The 20,344-nt window shown below is 44.9% G+C and overlaps 2 protein-coding genes across 2 annotated transcripts in view; one reads left to right on the top strand and one right to left on the bottom strand.

The window, feature by feature from the left end:
* Window positions 1-11,615, bottom strand: part of LOC103368252 (uncharacterized) — a 69,187-nt gene extending 57,572 nt beyond the window's left edge. The window contains exons 1-22 of the mRNA XM_008296599.1: window positions 11,594-11,615; window positions 10,419-10,585; window positions 10,265-10,335; window positions 9,897-10,062; window positions 9,558-9,695; window positions 8,923-9,100; window positions 8,691-8,833; window positions 8,087-8,190; window positions 6,567-6,732; window positions 6,298-6,477; window positions 5,455-5,607; window positions 5,096-5,240; window positions 4,554-4,712; window positions 4,306-4,424; window positions 4,005-4,208; window positions 2,535-2,690; window positions 2,256-2,440; window positions 1,992-2,174; window positions 1,389-1,480; window positions 703-872; window positions 240-393; window positions 80-156 (exon numbers count right to left, since the gene is read on the bottom strand). Of these exons, the coding sequence (XP_008294821.1) occupies window positions 80-156; window positions 240-393; window positions 703-872; window positions 1,389-1,480; window positions 1,992-2,174; window positions 2,256-2,440; window positions 2,535-2,690; window positions 4,005-4,208; window positions 4,306-4,424; window positions 4,554-4,712; window positions 5,096-5,240; window positions 5,455-5,607; window positions 6,298-6,477; window positions 6,567-6,732; window positions 8,087-8,190; window positions 8,691-8,833; window positions 8,923-9,100; window positions 9,558-9,695; window positions 9,897-10,062; window positions 10,265-10,335; window positions 10,419-10,585; window positions 11,594-11,615 (3,132 nt within the window). The remainder of the gene's footprint in view (window positions 1-79; window positions 157-239; window positions 394-702; window positions 873-1,388; window positions 1,481-1,991; window positions 2,175-2,255; window positions 2,441-2,534; window positions 2,691-4,004; window positions 4,209-4,305; window positions 4,425-4,553; window positions 4,713-5,095; window positions 5,241-5,454; window positions 5,608-6,297; window positions 6,478-6,566; window positions 6,733-8,086; window positions 8,191-8,690; window positions 8,834-8,922; window positions 9,101-9,557; window positions 9,696-9,896; window positions 10,063-10,264; window positions 10,336-10,418; window positions 10,586-11,593) is intronic.
* Window positions 11,616-12,160: 545 nt separating this feature from the next.
* Window positions 12,161-20,102, top strand: LOC103358333 (Krueppel-like factor 13). Its single transcript, XM_008283291.1, has 2 exons — window positions 12,161-12,955; window positions 15,346-20,102. The coding sequence occupies exons 1-2, from the start codon at window positions 12,445-12,447 to the stop codon at window positions 15,579-15,581; spliced, it is 747 nt and encodes a 248-aa protein (XP_008281513.1). The 5' UTR covers window positions 12,161-12,444; the 3' UTR covers window positions 15,582-20,102.
* The last annotated feature ends 242 nt before the right edge of the window (window positions 20,103-20,344 follow it).

Here is a 20,344-nt window from a genome sequence, read left to right as displayed (position 1 = left end):
GACAACATTCAAGTCGCTAAGATCTGAGAAATGATTTGAGGTTAAATCAAAAGCAGAAAAATCTGTTGAAAACTCCTACCATGATGTAATAACGAACGCCATCGATCAGGAGCTCCAGCTTCCCTGACTTGGTGTTCCTCTCTTGTTCCAGTTGCCCTGAGAAAAACAACACGTGTTCAGCGTTGTACCCCAACAGAAGACAGAACCTTGTTTCTACCTTGTGTGTCTCTGGGATCCACCTTGTATGTGGATGGTTTTCACAGGATGGTTGATCCTCAGCAGAAACCTGTGAGGGTTGAAGGCCACGTCAAGAGACATATCCCTGGGGACGGAGGACTGAGGAGTGGCCAGGAGGAGGTGGACGGAGGCCTCTCTGGGAAGCCACGCGCCTCTCTGAAACACAAACCGTGAGACTGAATGAGGAAAACCAGCCTTTGAATGGCATTTATTACATTTAGCAGACGCTTTGAGAGTAGATCACATTCATGCACCAATGGTGACAGAGCTGCCATGCTAGGTGGTGCCTGCCATTGGGAGCAACTTTCGGGTTCAGTGTCTTGCCCAAGGACACTTCAACTGTGGAGGGATCGAACCACCAACCTTACGAGGACAACTCGCTCTATCCTATTGTGGCCAAAGGGATCTCACAGAGGCAACAACAAACTCACTGATCCACTGGTACATCCTAATATTTCCTTCTACCTGATGATGTAGTGAGTAAGCAGCCTCCAGCAGATAGTAGTGGAGGCCTCTGTCCAGCTTCAGCAGCCTGAGGGAGAGGTGGACCGGTCCTGGAGGGGGGACGGTGAGACCGGTGGCGGGCGACGGGTAGGATCCGTTGGAGCAGAGCTGCCAGCCGATCATCTTGGACCCTGCGAGGAGATCAATGTTTGGTGAGTTTTCTGACTAGCATGTGCACAAACGTAATCTAATAACCAGTTACTCCCATAAAAGCATGTCTATCTATGCAAAGTGTTGATTTATAGTGAGTTTGTATTTGACCAGTGGGTTCCTTCTGGCTGTAAATGGAATAAAAGATGGTAGGACGTTGTGTTTGAGGTGTTAGTGATAGATTACACCTATTTGTAGCTCGTTTAAAAAATGAATGATGAAAAAAATGATGAAAATCCTTTTTTATTGACCTTGTCTTATATACTTGGAGTGGTGAAATACAAACTGATATGAAGACGTTTACTTCTGCCATACCACGTCCAAAAATTATGCATATGCCTTGGATTTTAAATTTTTCTTTTTTAAATGCAGCTTCTAAACCATTCCCACAAGTTCTGGTCAGTTCTACTATGTTCTAGCATATTCTAATAGGTTATAAAGTGAGAACAGCTGTATCATCACGTGTCGTGTACAACGCCATACGTTGTTGGACTCACAGGTTTTCGGCGTGCAGGTGGTCTTTTGGACTCGACTCTTTGGCCCCTTTATCTCCTCTCTGTGGTCTCCGCTGAGCTGAAACACTCTGGAGCTGCACGAGGAACATGACGGTTATTTATTTTCACTTACATGTGAAAAGTGCAACACAGTGAACTAAGGTGAATATTTTTGCAATATTTTATGGCATTTTTCTCATGTTTGCTTTGCATGGTTGTGATCTGCAGAAGCTTAAACAGGAAATGTCTTTTTTTTCAGTCTGAACTAACCTGCGTCCCTAAACAGCCTCTAAGTCCTTGTCGTCAGAGTTCTGACTAAACTGAGGAAACAGACATCTTCACCACTACAGAGGATGTACACCATCGCCCATAAAGTTGGAATTATTTTAGTTTTCAGACACATTAATCTTTTTATTTCTATTTACATGCATCACTTTTGACCACGTTCAATGATTACATCCTGAGTTCCAGTTACCAGGTGAAACCAATTCTGACTTTGGGATCTAACCAAAGAGTTGGACGTCCTGCTCATCAACAATCGAAGCATTGATCCGTGGTATTTTTTTCCAACTTTATGGGCAACGGGGGTGTTTTGAGGCGGAGCACCTCAGAGAGACAACGTCCATCAGGTCCTCCGGTGTGTTCAGTGTGACTCGGACATCTTGGCCCTCCTGAAGCTGAACGCTGCCGTCCAGGCTGGTGGAGCTCCTCAGATCAGCGACCCACTCCACCGCAGCCTGACCCAGAGCGCTGTCCACCCCCATCCTGGCCGACAGTCCCACGTAGGCGCTGAGGACAGACAGACCAGTTACACTCTGCAGATGCACCAACGAGGTGGGAAAAGTTTGAGGACGCATAACGAGGATGTACTTGGGTTTGATGTATCCGCTGAGGGAGAAGTGAGAGGTGTCCCTGTAGCTGACATTGCCCTTCAGACGCAGCGATAGAAGGGAGGTCATGTTGATGCCCAGTTTGACAGGAACGCCAGACAGGGACGGCAAAAGCAGCTCCTCCGTCATCAGCACGGCCCTGTGGTTCAGCTGAACCTCCTGACCCTGGAAGAGGAAGGAAGGCAGAGTGAGCGGGAGGCACGATGGGGGGTAAACCCACAGGGAGGCCACAGTCAGAGTGAGAAACTGAAGCAACTACCTTGAGCAGTTTCACAGCCAGTCCGGCCACGCTCAGCGACACGTGGTTCATCTGATTGTAGAGATCTTCACACGTAAACACACTGAGCTCGTTCCCAAATACCTTCACGCCAACCCGACACTTGGGCTCGATCTCCGGTTTCCTTCTTCCAAACAACTGCAACAAAGACATGTGGCACAGACAGTGAACGTGATCATCTTCTCCTTCTAAATGCACAACCATCTTTGACCCACTGACTCGCTGCCAATGCCCATCTAATATATGTGATATTTATAATGTGGTTTATTGTTTATTTATTTTTCCTTTTTTGATGTCTTAATATTAAATACTCAATGCGCTTTTGAATTTCCCCTAGGGATAAATAAAGTTATTCAAATAGAATAGTCAGAAACCTCTGGAAAAACAATTCCTATTTTTCTATTTTCCAATATTTGATAAGTGACATAACATATCTGAGCAATTGACTGAATTTGGTTCATAAATATAATAATATAATAATATATAAAATAGATGGACTGGCGACTTGTCCAGGGTGTCCCCTGGCTTCGCCCTAAGTCAGCTGGGATAGGCTCCAGCCCCCCCGCGACCCTAGTGAGGATTAAGCGGTGTATAGATAATGGATGGATATATATAATATAAATTCTACGAGGCATTGAAAATAGGAAAAAAAATATTGTTTTTTTTTCATCTGTCATTTGAGATGTGTAGAAAAATCATGTTGTTAATCTGATTTTTATTTATTTTTTAGCATTTTTACTTGCTACTTTGTCAGATTTCACAATTAAATTACAGATTATTTAAGCTAATGGGCTAAAAAATAATAATGATAAAAAAATAAAATAAAAATGGGGCAACTATTTTGAAAATCTACAATTGCTTTTGTCATTTTTCAGAAAAATACCAAACATTTGAAGTTCTCAGATATTAACATCTGCTGCTTTTTCATCTTTTTTTATATCGTAAACTGATATATTTACATTTTAAATTGTTGGTTAGATAAAAGGCTAATTTGTGCAATATAAAAATCTACCTCGCTGCTACACAAATATTTAGTGCTAAACAACTAAATTTGTCTTTCTACTTCAACATTTATATATTTTTTCTTACTGCACTTATATTGCTCTATTTTTACTTAGAGTTTGTGGGATTGCATTTATTATTTTTTAGGCTTTTTCTTTAAAAAAAAAAACGGGAAATGAGAACTAATTTCGTACCACAAATATGTGAATGTGAGCTGGCATGACGAGTAAAGTTCCTTGAATTCTTTAATCCTTTGAAGACATCAATTTAAAACTTAATCATGGGTCTCTTTAATGTATTTTGTCAGGATTTAATCAGTGCTCTAACAGTGAGTTCTGAGAGGCTGAAACCTGGAATTCAACAGCTCCGGTCTTATCACACGTGGTCACATGTTCAACCTGATGCCCTCACGGCTCTGCTCAGATAACAGCCTGCTGACTGGGACCTCACCATCGCTCTGGCCTGCTTCAGGTAGTCGCTGCTGCTGCTGCTGCTGCTGCTGGATAGACACGCTTCTTTTTCTCCTTTATGGCCCTCATCTGTTCTTCTTCTCGTCCTTCTCGCCTCCTGTTTTCCGTTTTGAGGTTCGCCGTCTGTCTGCTGACCGAAAACGTTCTTGAAAAGCAGTTCAGCGTTTTCAACGTGAAGGTCCACCTGAGTCAGGATACAAAATATAGACGTTCATTTTAAAATAACAAATGTGTTTTGTATAATACTCGACTAAACGGCTAAAAATCGAATGCAAACCCACTTCCAGAAGGTTGTGGGCTCTGCCGTGGAAATACACAGTCAAGTTGGCAGAAGCTGATCTTGGCACGAACGATTTCGGGGAGAAAATCAAAGTTGTTTCCACGTTTTTAACTCCGACACCTGAAACAAATAAAGCAGAAAAAAAGCTGCAGGCTGCTCATGTAAACACAAACACTTCAGTGTATCAGTATTGGTTCGTAGCTGTGCATATTATTGTCCATAAACTTAATTACTTTAAACTATCATTACCTGAGGCCACAGTATAATCTGAATAGGAGGAATATTTCAAAAACTCTGCTTCAAAATCTCTGCTGATGATGTCGTCAGGCAGCGACTCGATTAAAGTCTGCTTCGTGGGGTCCTCGCTCCTCAGGACATTGGTTAGATGACTCCACACAAAGGAGCCCACTGGAGGAACAGAATAAGAGAGGAGAAAATGATGTGCAAGGAGGTGAATAGAACAGGAAAAGACTGCAGAGGACTCGTCTGTTTGTCCTTTTCCTCATAATAAGTCACAGAAAATATCTCAAAATTCATATTCGTCAACATAAATCAAACCTGCACCTCAGCGGTTCTCAAAAGGTGGATGAAATAACTACATAGAAAGTTAGAATAGCATTCTTTTTAAATGTGTAGGTTGAAATACTGCATAATAAATCATCTGAGTTGTATTAAAGTCCAAATACTCCTTAATCGTGAAGTGTTTCCACTATTTTGTCCACCACCTTCCCTGAGCTGCCACCTCTCTGGCTGCCTTGAGCACCTCTTCTGCACAGAGGTTTAAATCAGACCTTGGCTGGAGGTCTCGTTCTTCAGCGTCGTCTTCACCGCTTCAAACGCGTCCCGGTCGGGGCAGCGCATGAGCTGCTGGTATGCGGCGATTCTGACCTCGGTATCCTCCCGGGAGGAGCCGTACAGCTGCAACAGCACGGACCTCTGAGGGAAGGAAGCTGCTGTCAGTAACCGATGCGAGACTCTCACTCACCTCGTCACCCCTTCACCTCCACCTCAACCCATCATGAATCAATTATCGCTTCACTGAGACACTCGGCTCATGAAGACTTGCTGACAGTTTCCACTTGAATCATTCTGGGGTTAATGTTCAGGCAAGAACAGGGTACATGAATCCAAAAAATCTGCATCAACTCACATCTTCTGAGCAGGGGAAGCGTCTAAAGGCTTGGATGGCAGCGAGTCTCAACTCTGGCGGTGTTGAGTGTCCCAGAATGCAGCGGTTTAGCAGAGGAAGGAAGGTAGAAGCAGACAAACCGGCGTTTCCCACTGATTTCAGAGTATAAAGAAGCTGTTGGACAACATGAGGAATGCAGCCTGAGCATTGTTGATGTCATTTCTTTGACAATACAGCCACTTACATGACATGATGCATACATTTAATCATCAGTACCTCCAGATTTGAGGTACGTCTGAGTAGATTCTGGTGTTTCAGCAGAAGACAACTGGACTTCTCATCTTTTGTCCAAGAAACTTTCTCAGTTCTGACTGGTGAGGAGTCCCAGGTACTTATTCATCCCACCTCCAACTCAAACGTCTCAATTCCTCGTAAGAACCCAAGAATCACGTGCCTCCAGATGTGAATGTTTGTGAGACTGAAAGGTTTCAGGACAGCATTACAAGTACCTGGTAAGTGGTGTTGTTGTTCCTCTGTTTGGAGATAATTTGCTTTCTTTAGCCTGAATGTAAACATGACTGTCCTCAGTGGAGAGTCCCTCCCTGTCCTTTAGATTCAGGTGCACTGCTGAGTTTTTGGATCTCCCATGTGGTACCACCATTACCATTCTGAGTCATCTCTCACCAGGCAGTTTCACATCGCAAGTCATGCGTGTCTTTGGCTTGTAAGTGGGCAGTGAGCCATGTGATTTGGGGGTAAGAATAAAACACCTGGGACTCCCCAACGTTCAGTTAGACTGAGGAAGCCCCTTAGATGAGAGATGAAACGTCTTAAAGAACCAAAAAAAAGAAGTCAGTGATATACCTCTGTCACTCGAGTGGGTTCTTCTCCATCGCAGCCGTCCTTCAGGGACTTCTCAAGCGCCTGCATGAAGGTCTGAACCTGAGGGAGTTCACTGCAGGAAGACCTCCGGCACAGCTGATAGGCCAGAGACGATCCCACCAGCATGGCCTTGGACCGCAGCTCTGGGGCCTCCAGTAAGGTCTGACACAAGACATCAGTGTGACTAAAACATCTCACGAGTCAATACAGGAGCTTCGGTGAGAGATCTGGCATCACCCAGAGGTTCCTACATTGATGGAGCCGATGATCTGAGGCGATGGATGAGGGATGAGGGCTATGGTGGTGAGGAAGGAGTGGTCCTGCTCCTCCTCCAGCTCTTTGTTCCTGATCAGCTCAGTCAGTAGCATGATGCAGTTTTCAGATCCACATGCAGGCAAAGCATCCAACAAGGGCTGCCTGTCCACACAGTTAATTCATGTCAGTGTCAGACTCTGCTGTATAGAACCTGTAACCAGCTCCATACATAATAATATGATGGTATAATGTTGACTGATGTAAAGCAGCGATGCATTAGGAGCAGGGTTCAATAAATAGCTCACTGTGTTGGTTGTATACCTTCGTCACAAAGGAGATTTAATTTGCTAAACAACACAAAAGTTATTATTATAATGATAATAACAAATATTAACAGAATGGTTGGACAATTTAGGAAATAAGCGTTTTTGCTTTTGTGCTGAGAAGTAAATGAGAATATTGATGCAACTCTCATGTCTTTACAGCCAGCAGATCATTAGCTTAGCTTAGCTGCAGCTAAGACTGAAAACAGGTGGAAACAGCTAATCTGGCTTTGGCTAAAGGTGAAAAAAAAATGCACCTAGCTGCACTTAAGCTAAAGCTGTAACACATTATATCCCATTTAAATAAATTACACACAAAAAACAAGGTGTAAAAATTGAATTTTGTAAGTTAGCCAGCCCATTTCTTCATGCTATGCTAAGCTATACCATAGTCATGACACACACTAAGATGTCCCTTTTTTCCCTTTTGTCAAAATTTCAAATGTCACCTAAAAATCAAATTTATTTTAAAATATAGCCTGGACAAAGCGAGGTATTTCCTGTAGATGTGAAACGATCACCAATTAGCGCCAAAAGCTAAATGCTGACGCTCACTAATTACCTTGTTACGTTTTGTCGTAGTCTTATGAGGACTTATGCACCAGACCTTTTCTTATCTGGGAAACATCCTGGAGCTTTTGCTGGTTCCTTCTCAGACAATTACCAGAAGCGATTATCTATGACAAGCTGAGCTAACTCACTGCAGTTTCATATTTACTGTGCACACACGAGAGGGGCATTAATCTTCTGTGTTTTTATTCATTGAAGCCTTCATGCCTTTTACTTGTCCCAGTAAGCCATAAACAACATAAGTACTGTATATTAGCATGCCACACAAGCACACACGTCATAAAATGCATACACACACGTCTGACAAATCAAAATGTCAACCATGATAAAATCTGATTTGTTGTGTTCTTGGCAACTGTCCTGCTCTGGCATGTCGGATCATCTGAGAAGTTTCTGTCCCACACAGACTGTCCCTTTATGACTTGCTGACATGCCCAGGGGCCTGTGTGTTTTTCTTATCATAACCCATGAACAGATTTAATCCAGTTTACAGATAGCAAAGCGCAACATATCACAATAACTGCAATTCACAGTGGAAACATGCAACAGCCATGTTGGAGGTGGATTAAAAAACAGATGAAGGAACGACCAAGTAAATGATAAAATATCGAGGACATACTGACCAGTCGTTGCGGCACTTGAAAGACGCTTCTTGCCAAAGTGTCTTGAGTTGAGATAAAGACAGATCTTTTAGCTGGAACACGAGTTGGAGGAACTCTTGTGCCACCTTGGAGCAGATAAACACACAGATGTTGTTGGTATCATACAGTCAATGCAAGTTACTCTACAAATGTTCAAAACCATTCCTGCTCAACCAGAACTAATCAAGTCCTGAAGAACTGTGAAGACAGTTTTTCATCCCATCCACGGCTTGATCCCCACGTCATTAAAACATCACAGGTTCTTAGCCTGACGGAGCCTTTAAACCACCGCCCATGTAAACACACCATGATGAAGGTTGCCAGATTGGATGTGACTGACCTCCTCTGTGATGGAGAAATAAAAACCATTGGCTCACACACAGAAAAGCCTCAGGGGAGGTCAAGCTGTGAATTCTAAATACAAACACACCATCAGTGGTTTGGCAGAGTGCAAGTAAGTCATTCATATTCGTTGCTGAAAGGGTCTGCAGCACCTGAAGCATAAGGCAGGTAGACTGAAACAGATGATCCTCACAGATAAATACACTTAAAAGCAGATCCAGGACCTGCTGCATTTGTGGCCTACCAGCTGTGGGTCTGAGGTGTGGCTGCACAACATCCTGACAGTCTGAGCGGCTTTCTGTGGTGTCGATGGTCTGGGTTTTCCTGGCCTCACAGGCCCCTCATCCTCAAACTGCAGGTCAGTCAGCACACCGGTACCTAAGGAATCTGTAGGAGTAATGAGGACAGCTCGGTCAGGGTGCATGGCTGTCATAGAGGCTAAAGAGTGGAGCTGCTGAGCTGTAGAAGTCTCTGACCTGCTCTGACAGGAGCTCCTGGCTGGGCTCTGAGCAGGAGCAGCGTGGACACCGTCTGGGTCTTTACCAGGCCTGCAGCGCCGGACCACGTCGCCATAGACACAGTTTCAGTGCAGTTAACCTCTTCCATCACCGCAGCTCTGTGGCGCTGAGCACAATGCAGTTCCAACTGCACTGACTGGCAGAAACAAAGAAAGAAGCCTCATATCACAACAATGCAACCAGTGCTGACTCAGCATTGTAGACATCTGAAGTGACAAATGGCATCAGTACAACTTTCAACTTCCACTTTCCTCGAACTCAAGAAATAAAACAGGGAACTGCAAGCAATATCTAAGAGCAGGGACACATTTCTGTAACTGCATAATATCATATTGAGAGAAGTTAGGAGTCACAGTCTCTTTTATGAAATCTAAAATGTGGCTGGGGTTTATTCAATTGAGTTGGAGAAATATGGACTCATTTATGCACGCATTTGGCCTAAGAGCAGTCATTATTTAATGACTGGGTCTAAAATAGCTCCACTATGACTATATTATGACCTCAGAGTCTACGGTAATGAGCCATGTCTGCCACTAATTAGTGACCTTTTCACATTTCCAAACATTTTCAGGGCAGAAGACGTCTAAACTCACCGTGTCTTCAGTTAGAGCGACTGAATGAGGCCAAAAGTTTGCCAGCCTGTGCTGCTGGCACCGTCTCAGATCCCTGGTCTTCAGCAGCACAGGCCCTCGCCTCTCGTACTTGCTGCTGCAGGTACCGTACACGTCGGTCTGAGGAAGCGGTATCGAAGAAAAGCCCATTTAAAAACCCTCTGAATCTGGTATATTAAGGATGATGACATAAATGACTGGAACAGAGCTGGTTAGTGAGACTAAGACACGCGTTAAAGACTGGAACACTTGTGCAAAGCCTCCTCACATGCACGCATCTTTTTACATGCATTAAATAGAACAGGGTCTCCATCAACCCACCTCCTCCTCTGATTCCAGTTTGGAGGCCACAGGGGCCGTCTGGAGCATGCTCAGTAGAGCCCTTTTTATGTTGAGAGCCCACACCTGCTCCCCCTCCTGAAAACAGAGGGCCGTGACCTTTCCCCCTCGGAGGGAGAACTTGAGGCGCGTCCTCTCCAGCGCCTCCCTGGGAAACAAAAACACCAGATGAGCCCCCCGAGACCAGAGAACACAGACAAGTGGAGCATCTGAACAGAGTATCACATTCATAGGAAAAACAGCCGTGGCATTCCAAAATGATCTGCTCTGACACTTTCAATACTATAAACAGAGAACAGATGCAAAACGGCAGATCAGAAAAGAGTCGTTCACTGACGGGACGGTGTTACCTCAAGCTCTTTAACCGCTGCACAGAGTGCTCCTTCTGGGGGGAAAGCCGCTTTATCTGCGGATTCCTAATCTGTTGAGACAAGCAAGCCCATGAAACCACGATATTACATGATTCTTTTGCAGCGTTTTATCACCAGTTTTGATAAAGCTGACCTGCATCATCAGGTGACAGTTGGACACCACGTCGATGTCGACCACACAGTCCAAAGCCAGTCCATTTCTGCCGGCGCTGGAGCCATGAAGAGTGGTGGTGATGGTCGTGCTGTACCTGTAAGTGTACCTCACCCCTTTCTGATAGGGCAAGACGGAGGTAGGAGATCCTGTCGACACAATATAATCACAAAAATGAGCATTTGATTTGCTAAAAATTAATCCTTATTATGGATGTAATTGCATCAAATTCTCACCAGCACAACTTGAATCACAGAGGTTTGGTTCCACCTGAAGACAGTCACCTACTGAACAGAAAGCCCAGTTACAAGACAAGACTTCTAGAAGATCAGCAGGAGAACATCTACTGTAATGCCACATGAGTCGACTCTGTTTTCAGACAAAAACAACATAAAACAAAGTCATATAACTTACCATTTAGCAGGAGCAAAATGAACACAACATGTACACAATTAAGCAGTATCAGTGACCCGGCCATAGCAACCCAGAGTCGCTGCAGGTCCGGCCGCCTCCGAGCCTCCACATGTAAGTGAGATGAAAACCAAGCACTGTTCGCAGCCACTGAATGACCGGGCTTGTACGTGGGCTCCCACACTGACCCACACTGCTCTCAGCGACCAATCAGGAAATACCTCGCAAGCTGGAGCTACAAACATCCACTGAGCCAATTACTTGACACAGCGCCGGGGCCTCACAAAACATTAAGTTTTCTTACGTGCCACCCAGTGACTACAGACGTGAGGAGAAAATACAGTTTATTGGAGGAAAGTTGGACAGTTTGGAGTCTGAGCGAACAATATCAGTCACAATATAGCAGGTAGAATAAAAATGGCACCACAAACAGAGAATTAGAGCTACTGTTCCCCTCCTCTAATAGAAAAACAGATTATTTTATTTAAGTGATAACCACCCACAGTGTCAATATGACCAGGATCAATAAGCCACACAACCACTGCGGGTTTCTAATCACTTAGGAGCTCATTCATTAACTTCTCAGAAGCCAAACAAGTACACTTGAGAGCATGAACACATGAGAAGAGGGACATCTAGTGTCTTCTTGGTACTGGTGGGGAAAAGGTGGGTGCTTTAGGGTGCGTTTGTGTTCAGACCCCAGCCACGTTCTCCAGCCTCCGACTGAGCTGAAAAAACTAAATTACCCGACACGCCTTTCATCCCCATCTCCTTCCCCCATCATTACCCAAGCTGCCTTCCAGTGCCACCTACTTTCCACGATGCACCCGCCGCCGCCGCGGTCCACGCCCGTGCTGCGACGTCAGTCCCTGCGTGCTGTTGTTCGCGGTGCGTTCGGGGACCAGAAAACACTCGGATTCGGGAACTTCACGTGAAAAGAAACTCTACTTAACTCTTTTTCGCCTTTGCATTCGAGGCACGAAGCGTTAATAGTAGTGCGTGTTGTTGCGCTTATAGTGCTGAATATGCTGTGGCCCGTTAAACATATAAATCGATTATACGCGTGGATTAGAGACCATGTCAAAAGTGTAGGACGCAGTTAGAAGCCGGGTTGTGTGACTTTTCATGTGTTTTAGGGCAGTGGTTCTCTCATTTAATCGACACTTGGGGGATTGCAACTTAAATATAAACGACTAAACAGGTCGTTTCTAGAAATAAACACTTCCAAAGAGTTTTGTCCGACGGGCCCTGAACGCCTCTGTAGTCCGGACCAGGGGGCGTAGGTTTGACCGGCTTCTGGGAGCCTCAGACACAATGAACCGTCAGACAGTGAGGGGCACGCATGCTGGGCCCGAGGCATTAGCACGGTTTTAGGACGTTATTTGTATTAATTGTGCCTTTTCCCGGGTCTACGTGGTCGCTCTCGAACGACTCGAACGCTGTATGGAGGCAACGAGGCTCGGCTGGAAGCGGTTGGTTCGTCGAGTTCGATGAAAACGAGGTCAGGATCCGACTAACGCTCGCCCCTCCTGCTGGATCTTTTTTTCCGTTATTTTTTTTTTTATTATTTTTTTATAAAGACAACGAGTCGATAACCATGTCGCTGACCGCTTCGTCTGATTACTTCGCCGCCGAGTGTCTGGTGTCGATATCCAGCGGTCCCGTCCTGCACAGACCCACCCCGGTGGCCCCCGCCAGCCAGCCTGCCACGGTGGGCCTTCTCCCCGGGGAGCCCGACGGGTCGAGCGAGGACAGGGAAGTGCGGGAGACGCTGCGGCTGGAGGGGGCCAACATGATGGCGGTGGCCGGTATCCTCACCGACCTGCACGGCAAGTTCCGCCCCATGTCGGCCTACTCCGAGAGCAGCAACTCCTCGTGCGGCGGGGAGAGCGGCTACACCACGTTGTCCGACCCGACCACCCCTAACATGACCCCCTCCGCCACCCCGGTGCCCGGACAGCAGCAGCAGCAGCCGCTCCGGGGGGGAGGCGGCGCGGCGGTGGGCGCCCCGCGGTCCCCGGTGAAGCGGCACCAGTGCACTTTTGACGGATGCGACAGAGTTTACGGGAAATCGTCCCACCTGAAGGCGCACATCCGGACACACACAGGTACGGAGACAACAACAGTGTACACAACTTTCTGTCCTCTGACACACACACACACACACACCTCCGCTGCTGTTTAATCACTTAGACGTGTTTTGTTCGCGGGGCAGCATGGCGGCGGCGGCGGCTCCCCCTTTTTTCTGCCACCGGTTTGGTACCGTAACGTGGCCAAACAAAGAGGGAAACAGAGAAAACTCCGCTCGGAGTCTCTGACAAAGAAGTAAACTAACAAAAGAACTGGGCTGGACGTTAAAACCTGTGACGAAAGTCTTCCTCCCGGCCCGATTTGCATATGAAATGAACGTAAGACGAAACCTTCGCGTCGGGGAGCGCCGGGTTCACAGGCGGACACGTTAATGGCTGCAGCAAGTGCATGAGCTCGGTCGGGGTTTTTTTTTTTTGTTTTTTTGGTGTCTCTCCGGGCATCACCTCCTGATCCGAGCTTCTGCTGACGAGCTCAGATCTACTTTATCCCTGCAACGTGTAAATTATTGATAAAAGGAGCTGCGGGAAGCGGGCCGTCCGATAATGGACGCTTCAGTCTAATCATTTTAATCCACTGTTTAACGCGTGTTTGCGTTGACAGAGAGGTGAGACGGTTCGGTTGCACCTCCTCACCGCTCAGTCAGTTCCTCCTGTGAGCGGACCCACCCATCTGAACAACACTGAGCTGAAAAACGTGCATGTGATCTCTTTTTTTTTTTTTCTTTTTCTTTTTCTCGCCAAAATGAGGTGAATCGGTGTGTCCAGTGTCACTGAGCAGGCGCAAATGGATTAAGGGCAGGAAGCGGCTCAGAGGAGCTGTGGTGGGAACGCCCACGGGGAGTTCTGTGGCAACAACGTGGCCTGGCTTTGTGATCTTGAAAATGGAACCGAGCATCCTCCTCGCTTATCCTGGGTCTGACTCGTGTTGCCTGCCAGAGATTAAGGCTGGTAGTAGCTCAGGGAGATTAATCTGAAGCATCCAAAGCCTACATATGTTTATTTAACTGTATGGAGATTCATATATATTTATTTATCTACACCACGTTGCATGAAAGCAGTAATGCATTTGTGTGTTTTTGTTAATAGTAAACCTCAGTTTGCTTTCCCACATGTCCCATTATTATGTTAATATGCATATTTGTGCCATGCATACAGCTCATTAGTGCCATAGCATGAAGTGTAAACAACCTGTTGGGCCCTATGAGATGAGATCAGCTGTAAAGGCTGCTGAGGACCAGCCTGAAATCTCCCACAATGCCCATTGTTATTAAGATGCCACAATTCAATTTCATTAACTACTGATTATTATTAGCAGCCATTAATCCTGTTGTTTGGTCTAGAAAATGGTCAAAAATGTCCACTCGATGTTTTTCAAAGCTCAAAATGGCATCATAAAAGCTATAATTTTAACCACTGTGTAAAGATATTCAGTTCATTCTCATGTAGGAGTACAGAAACCAGAAAGTTTTCACATTTTAAAAGCTAGAATCAAAAAAACTTGGACATATCGTTCTTGAAAAACCAATTAAACCACTCAATCGATTAACAAAATGGTCATAAATTAATATTTGACAACAAATCGATTACGTTTTGCAACTGTAGGAGCAGGTGGGCACTATTTTTTTGGCTGTTGTGATATATGAGAGAGGAAATATTACATAAGCTTCACATATTGTAGCTGAAACTGTCAGTTAGTTGATTAATGTTAATTAATCAGTTAAACATTTGTGCAGCCATTTAATCATTTACAAGAAAATATGCAAATTACTGCCCAGTTTCAGCCTCTGAGGGTTTCCTTCTCTTTAAGTGTCCTGTGTGACGGTAAACTGAATATTTTGGGATGTTTCCTGAAGCTGTAGGACAATGAGATAAACATTTTTGGGCATTTTATTTCCCAAATGGTTGGTTGGTCAGTTAAACTAGTAAACCTGTAGATTAAAGATACCATCAGCAATTCTCCTCATGGTTCAGTTCTGAAATAAAAACAACAAACCCCAGCATTGGGACACGGCTCAGTAAATGGGAAACCCAGTGCACACCACTGGAGCGTGTCCCGTGCATGCTCCAGCTCGTGCACTGTTGTGTTGGTGCACAGAGAGGGGGGAGGGGAGATAAGGGGAAGGCAGCGAGGGGGGGCGGTAAATCCGGCACATGCTGGTTCTTCCTTCAGACCTCCACTTGTAGCTGATGATAATTCTGGAGGCCAGTTAGTGAGCACGGCTCTGCTTTCCTGGTTGGGTGTAATCGTTGTTTATAGAAACCGGAGGAAGTGAGACGTTGTTGTTTACTCATGAAACAAATCTGTTGCATGCTCGTGGTGTGAACCTGCTGACCTACATCGGACTGCTGTTGGTGGATTGTGCGTCGGCTAACGTCTCTGCTTGCTCTGTTTTGCCTCCATGTTGCAGGCGAGAGGCCCTTCCCGTGCACCTGGCGCGACTGTGAGAAGAAGTTCGCCCGCTCCGACGAGCTCGCCCGCCACATCCGCACCCACACGGGGGAGAAGCGCTTCCTGTGCCCGCTGTGCGACAAGCGCTTCATGCGCAGCGACCACCTGATCAAGCACGCCCGCCGCCACCCCGACTTCCAGCCCTCCATGTTGGGACGCAACAGGGGCGTCTCCTCCGCCTCCAGCCGGGTCTGACGCACCATTAGGGTGGTTTGGGTTTCGGGGGGGGCGGGGCTTATTCTTCCTGTGCACCGGGGTCGACAGGAGCACAGAAAGGTCACGCTGGTTTCAAGCTAACCAGCTACAATCAGATCCACCAATTAGGATTTAGCATGGCTGTGTTTTACTCCAGAACGTGCACAGACACACACAAACACAAACACACACACACACACACACACACACACACACACACAGCGCTGGATGCGAGGGGGGAAGTAACCCCGCCCCTCCGTCCACACAGACATGTGACCACTATCCACTTGCTCAACATAGCCGGGGTTGGGTTTGTTCCACAACACTCGGTGGGAGTTTGCTCATAAATGTGCTTTCTGATTCCAGTTCTCGTTTCCTGAAAGCCAGAGCTCGGACCTAACGCGCCTCCATTTCACGCTGCCTTTTGCACGTGTTTCAAAGCGTGTGTGTGATTGTTTACGGCGCAGCAGCCTGGAGCTAACCTTTAGCGCTGCTCGGCTTCACAGATACAGTAAAACGTGACCACGTTATGCAAATTATCACACGCAAGACAAGAAAGTAGGTAAATATGAAGATATATTTACTGCAGAATTGTATATAAATGCAGGTTTTACAGATGTAATGAAGCAGATGAAATAACCAGATGATAATTTCTGGTTTTGATTAATTTTCTGAATTAAATACTAGATAAATCCAGGTACTTCATCTCACCGACATGCCACAATATTAGGTTTTAATGCCACATAGACAGCAGGTCATTGTATTGTTTGTTCTTTTCACCAAAAATAAATCACAAAATACCTCTTTTTTAAAAAAAAAAAAAATCCCAAATTTATGGCACTATATATTCTTATTCTTTGGAGATGCTTTGGTTTTAGGATTTGCTAAGAACCAGAATCACGAAGCAGATTTCGGTCGATAAACCCAAACCCTGAAACTCCGCCTCTCAAACACTTTCACAACTTGCAGGGATTTTTTCACATATTTTTCAGTAAGAAAAAAACAGAAAAAAAAACTATCAGCACATTCATCATCATCATCATCAGCCAAAACTCTTCTGGTTTCTTGTGGTTAATTTGTAGATTGTGCTCTTCAGTACCGTTTATTTACACGAGTAGCACAACGTTGTGATATTAGGTAGCGAGGCAGCGGCTAGCAGCTTTTTAGCTTTTTCTTTTTTGTTTGTTTGTTTTAGCTTTGCTGAAGTTTTAATGGTGACACATTCCTTGTTTTTTTTTATTTTATTGCTTTAGTAACATAATCATTGAGGCGATTTTGTCCATATTTTGTTCCTGTATATCCCATTTAACTATAGATCAAATATTAATTTTGCCAGAAAGTGGATCAAATGTCACTGTAGAGGAGCTGTTTGCACGCCACCTGTAAGGCTAGACCAGTTATCATCATCAACCGTGAAATGCTGACACATAATACGCAGCAGTATTATGTCTAATATTGATGCAAATATCTTTAAGCTTTAAGCTTTTAATGTAGAGAAATGGTAATGCTACTAGCAGCAGAATTAATACTTGTGATGAACTGTAGTCCTTATATTAGGGGTAACATTATATGCTTGATAGGACAGCATTGCCTGTGAGTGTCGGTGTGTATGTTTTTGTTTTTAGGTTTTTATTTTTTTGTTTTGTTTTGTTAGTGACAGAACTGGGAAAAGTGGGTATGCAATGGCATCAGAATATCTCGGGGAGGGGAGGGAACAGCTTGATTTTTCAGCCTGCTGCCTTCAAAGTAAAAGCATTCACTTGGCTCATCAGGGATGTGAGACCAGGCGGCAGAACGGTGCGCCAGGTGTTGGTTTGGGTTCAGCAACAGATGAAGCGGAGTTTTACAAGTAGCTCTGAGGGAAGAGGGCATGAGTTGGTGGACATTTAGCAGGAGCACAGGCGGTGCTAATAACGGTTCCAATGATACCGATCGTTATTGACCAGGGGGCCCATAACCCATATTTGGACCTGATGTACATTTGTGTTAATTAGCAGTAAAACAAATTTGGGGTCAAACTTTTGAACAACCCAAACTCGAATCCAACACTTAAAAAAAAAAAAAAAAGGCCTTTTAAAAAACAATTAAAAAGCCTTGTAAAAAAATTAAAAAGGCCTTTTTAAAAATTAAAAGGCCCTAATTAAATGAAAGATTATCAACCAATAGTCTTCAGCGCTGATTGGCTGCAACCAATCAGGTGGCGCTGTGGGCGGGACGTTGATGAGACCACAAAGTGGTGACCGAGGATAAAAGGTGGCTGCATCAGCCTTTTAACAATCTGGAACTTTTTTTTTTTTTTTTTTAAATGGAAAGTGCTAAATATGATATCCGACAGCTGGCCGCTCCGATAAGCGGATGGCCAGCTGAGCAATGTTAACATTTTCCGACGCGATCGGAGGACATTGGTGCAACGAGGACGTCCTTAGCGCTGCCAGGTTCTGTTAGTTAATGTTTTGAATTGCACTTTACGGGTTAATTATTTACTGGGTTGAATTTCCAAAGAGGCAGACTGTTAAATTAGCAAAATAAAATGACCGAAACCTTCCCCCGAGATTCCGCCGCCGACCACCGATCTGGTCGTCCGCTCCTTCGCCCGACGACGCTCCGGAGTGGGACGCGGCCGTGAATGACGTTATTAGTTCCACCTGTGCTCCGCAAGCGTCCACCTCGACAACAAGCTCAGCACATTTCAGCAAACCGGCACCGAAAAAACATCGAACGACGCTCTTGTATTTCAGGAATTGTCCCTCAAAAAAAAAAACAAAAAAACACAACCTTCTACCAAATCCAGCAAACCTCAAGTCATGTAGCTGCTTGAGTACTTCCTGTGTCTCGGTGTGACTCTAGAGAGGTTCTTCTGTTCTGTTCTGTTGTTTTTGATGTTTCCACACTGTTGGTCCCGCTCACGGACGCATTCCTTTATCTCAGTGAACAACACTTCTTCAGGAAACTCTGAAAGCCTTAAACTATGTCATAACTACTTTTTGCACCATGTTTACAGTCGGATCACCGTGTCGGTATCGATGCTTCTCCCGTGGGGGCATTACAGAAACTCATTATGCAATATGGCACTTTTGTTCTGAAGGTGTACTTTGGCTGAATCGTGTAACGGCTGCACTGTTGCCGCGATGCTACGAGCGAGCACTGTGGGACTTTGTGTTGATAACCGATGAAAAACTGCCTTCTCCAAGTGCTTTAGAAAGAACTGGCTAGTAGTTTTTATTTAGATTCTCTCTATACGTGTATGTTTTATGTCTACATACGCGTATAAAGCCGTAGTTTGTCATCCGGGCCATCTCCTGTCGTGGAATCTGTGTTTATCTTCATGGTTGTTCCCAGATCTGTCGCTGGCTTCGCCTCCTCCACGCTACGATCAGAACGACTGCAGATGTCTTCCTCATACACACCACTTCACCGTCGCTTTGAAAGTTTTGTACACTTCTCCGGATCGGTTCTGGGTCGCTGCTGGCAGTGGCCCCGAACACATGGACATGTTTCAACGATATGGTTTTGTTTTCCTCTCAAACCTCTTCCTCCTCACTGCTGCAGGTGTCGTCTGACACGGACTCTCAAAGCTATAATATCACAAAACTACATACCTCACAGTTTATTCTCTCTCTCTTTTTTTTTTTTCTGTACAAAAATCCATCCAAACTCAGAAATTCCTCTAAAGCCATGGAGCCTTGGATTTCAGAAATGTGTTTTTATCAGCTAGATACTCTCTTATCCTTACCGACTCAATATGCAACGTCACGACTACCTGTGTAGGAGCCCTTTACTTCCCAGCTCGACGAGCTTCTGCCGCTTCACCAACGGTCGTGAATGCGCCGACCGTCGCCGCAGCTTGGCTACTGTTGGTTTGCAAAGCGGCTGAATCGAGGTGGAAGTAGCGTAAAGTAGAATAACCTGCAGGCTGTCGGCTCGCTGAACACGTCAAATGAAAAAGCTCAGTCCAAATCTATTCGCTCATATCGCTGAATGTGGCTCGATGACAGCCCAGCGCGATCCGATTAGGGTTTAGTTTTCGCCGACTCGCTGAGAAAAGAGAAAAAAAAAGAAGCAAAGCGGTCGTTTCTCTCGTCACCACACTAATCCAGATATGCACATTGTACAGAAGTGGATGTTTTTTTTTTTTTAATTGATGCCTAATTTTTACATTAATGTAATTTTTAAACAGAAAGCTCCTCCTATCAAAGCTTTAGTTGAGGTCAACAGGAGGAACTGTGGAACTAAATAATTGCTGCAACGAGCTGTTTTGATATTTATATTCTCAGGTGTCTTAAATTTGGAGCGTCGGACTCTCAACACTTCCTGTGCAACACCGAAGTACAAGCATGTTTTTATTTGTTATTGCCGATTAATTTATTACGTATCAGAAACGAGCGTATCATTTGTGTGGTTTAATGATTCTCTTCATAACTCATTTTGTGATATGGAACAGTACTAATACTAAATGGTTCCGATGTTTGCTTGACCAGTGCTTTTTTTTTTTTTTTTTTTAAATAAAAATTCTTAAGTTTATCACTCGGTGTGTTTGTGTGTGTTATTATAAAGTCTGCCTCATTAAGATATCAGCATAGATGTGATCTTATCTCAGATTGATTTAGAGAACAACTCGTATGCATCTGTTATTCCCTGGTTGGTCTGCATCCCGGAGAAAGAAGTAGAACCTGCATGAACATTTAAATAAAATCCCCAAAAACTTAAACTCCACTGCCCAGCCTTCATTGAAACGCTTGTTCCATCGACTGTGGATTCAAACC

The sequence above is a fragment of the Stegastes partitus genome, unplaced genomic scaffold (genome assembly GCF_000690725.1).
Source record: "Stegastes partitus isolate 25-593 unplaced genomic scaffold, Stegastes_partitus-1.0.2 Scaffold0, whole genome shotgun sequence".
In the NCBI taxonomy this organism is placed as follows: domain Eukaryota; kingdom Metazoa; phylum Chordata; class Actinopteri; family Pomacentridae; genus Stegastes; species Stegastes partitus.
The sequence above is the reverse complement of the archived record's forward strand: the minus strand, read 5'-3'. Positions and strand labels throughout refer to the sequence as shown.

Coding starts and splice junctions, on each gene's coding strand:
- LOC103358333 (XM_008283291.1), top strand. CDS start 12,445: ATGTCGCTGACCGCTTCGTCTGATTACTTCGCCGCCGAGTGTCTGGTG. Junction 12,956..15,345: donor GCACATCCGGACACACACAG/GTACGGAGACAA, acceptor TCCATGTTGCAG/GCGAGAGGCCCTTCCCGTGC.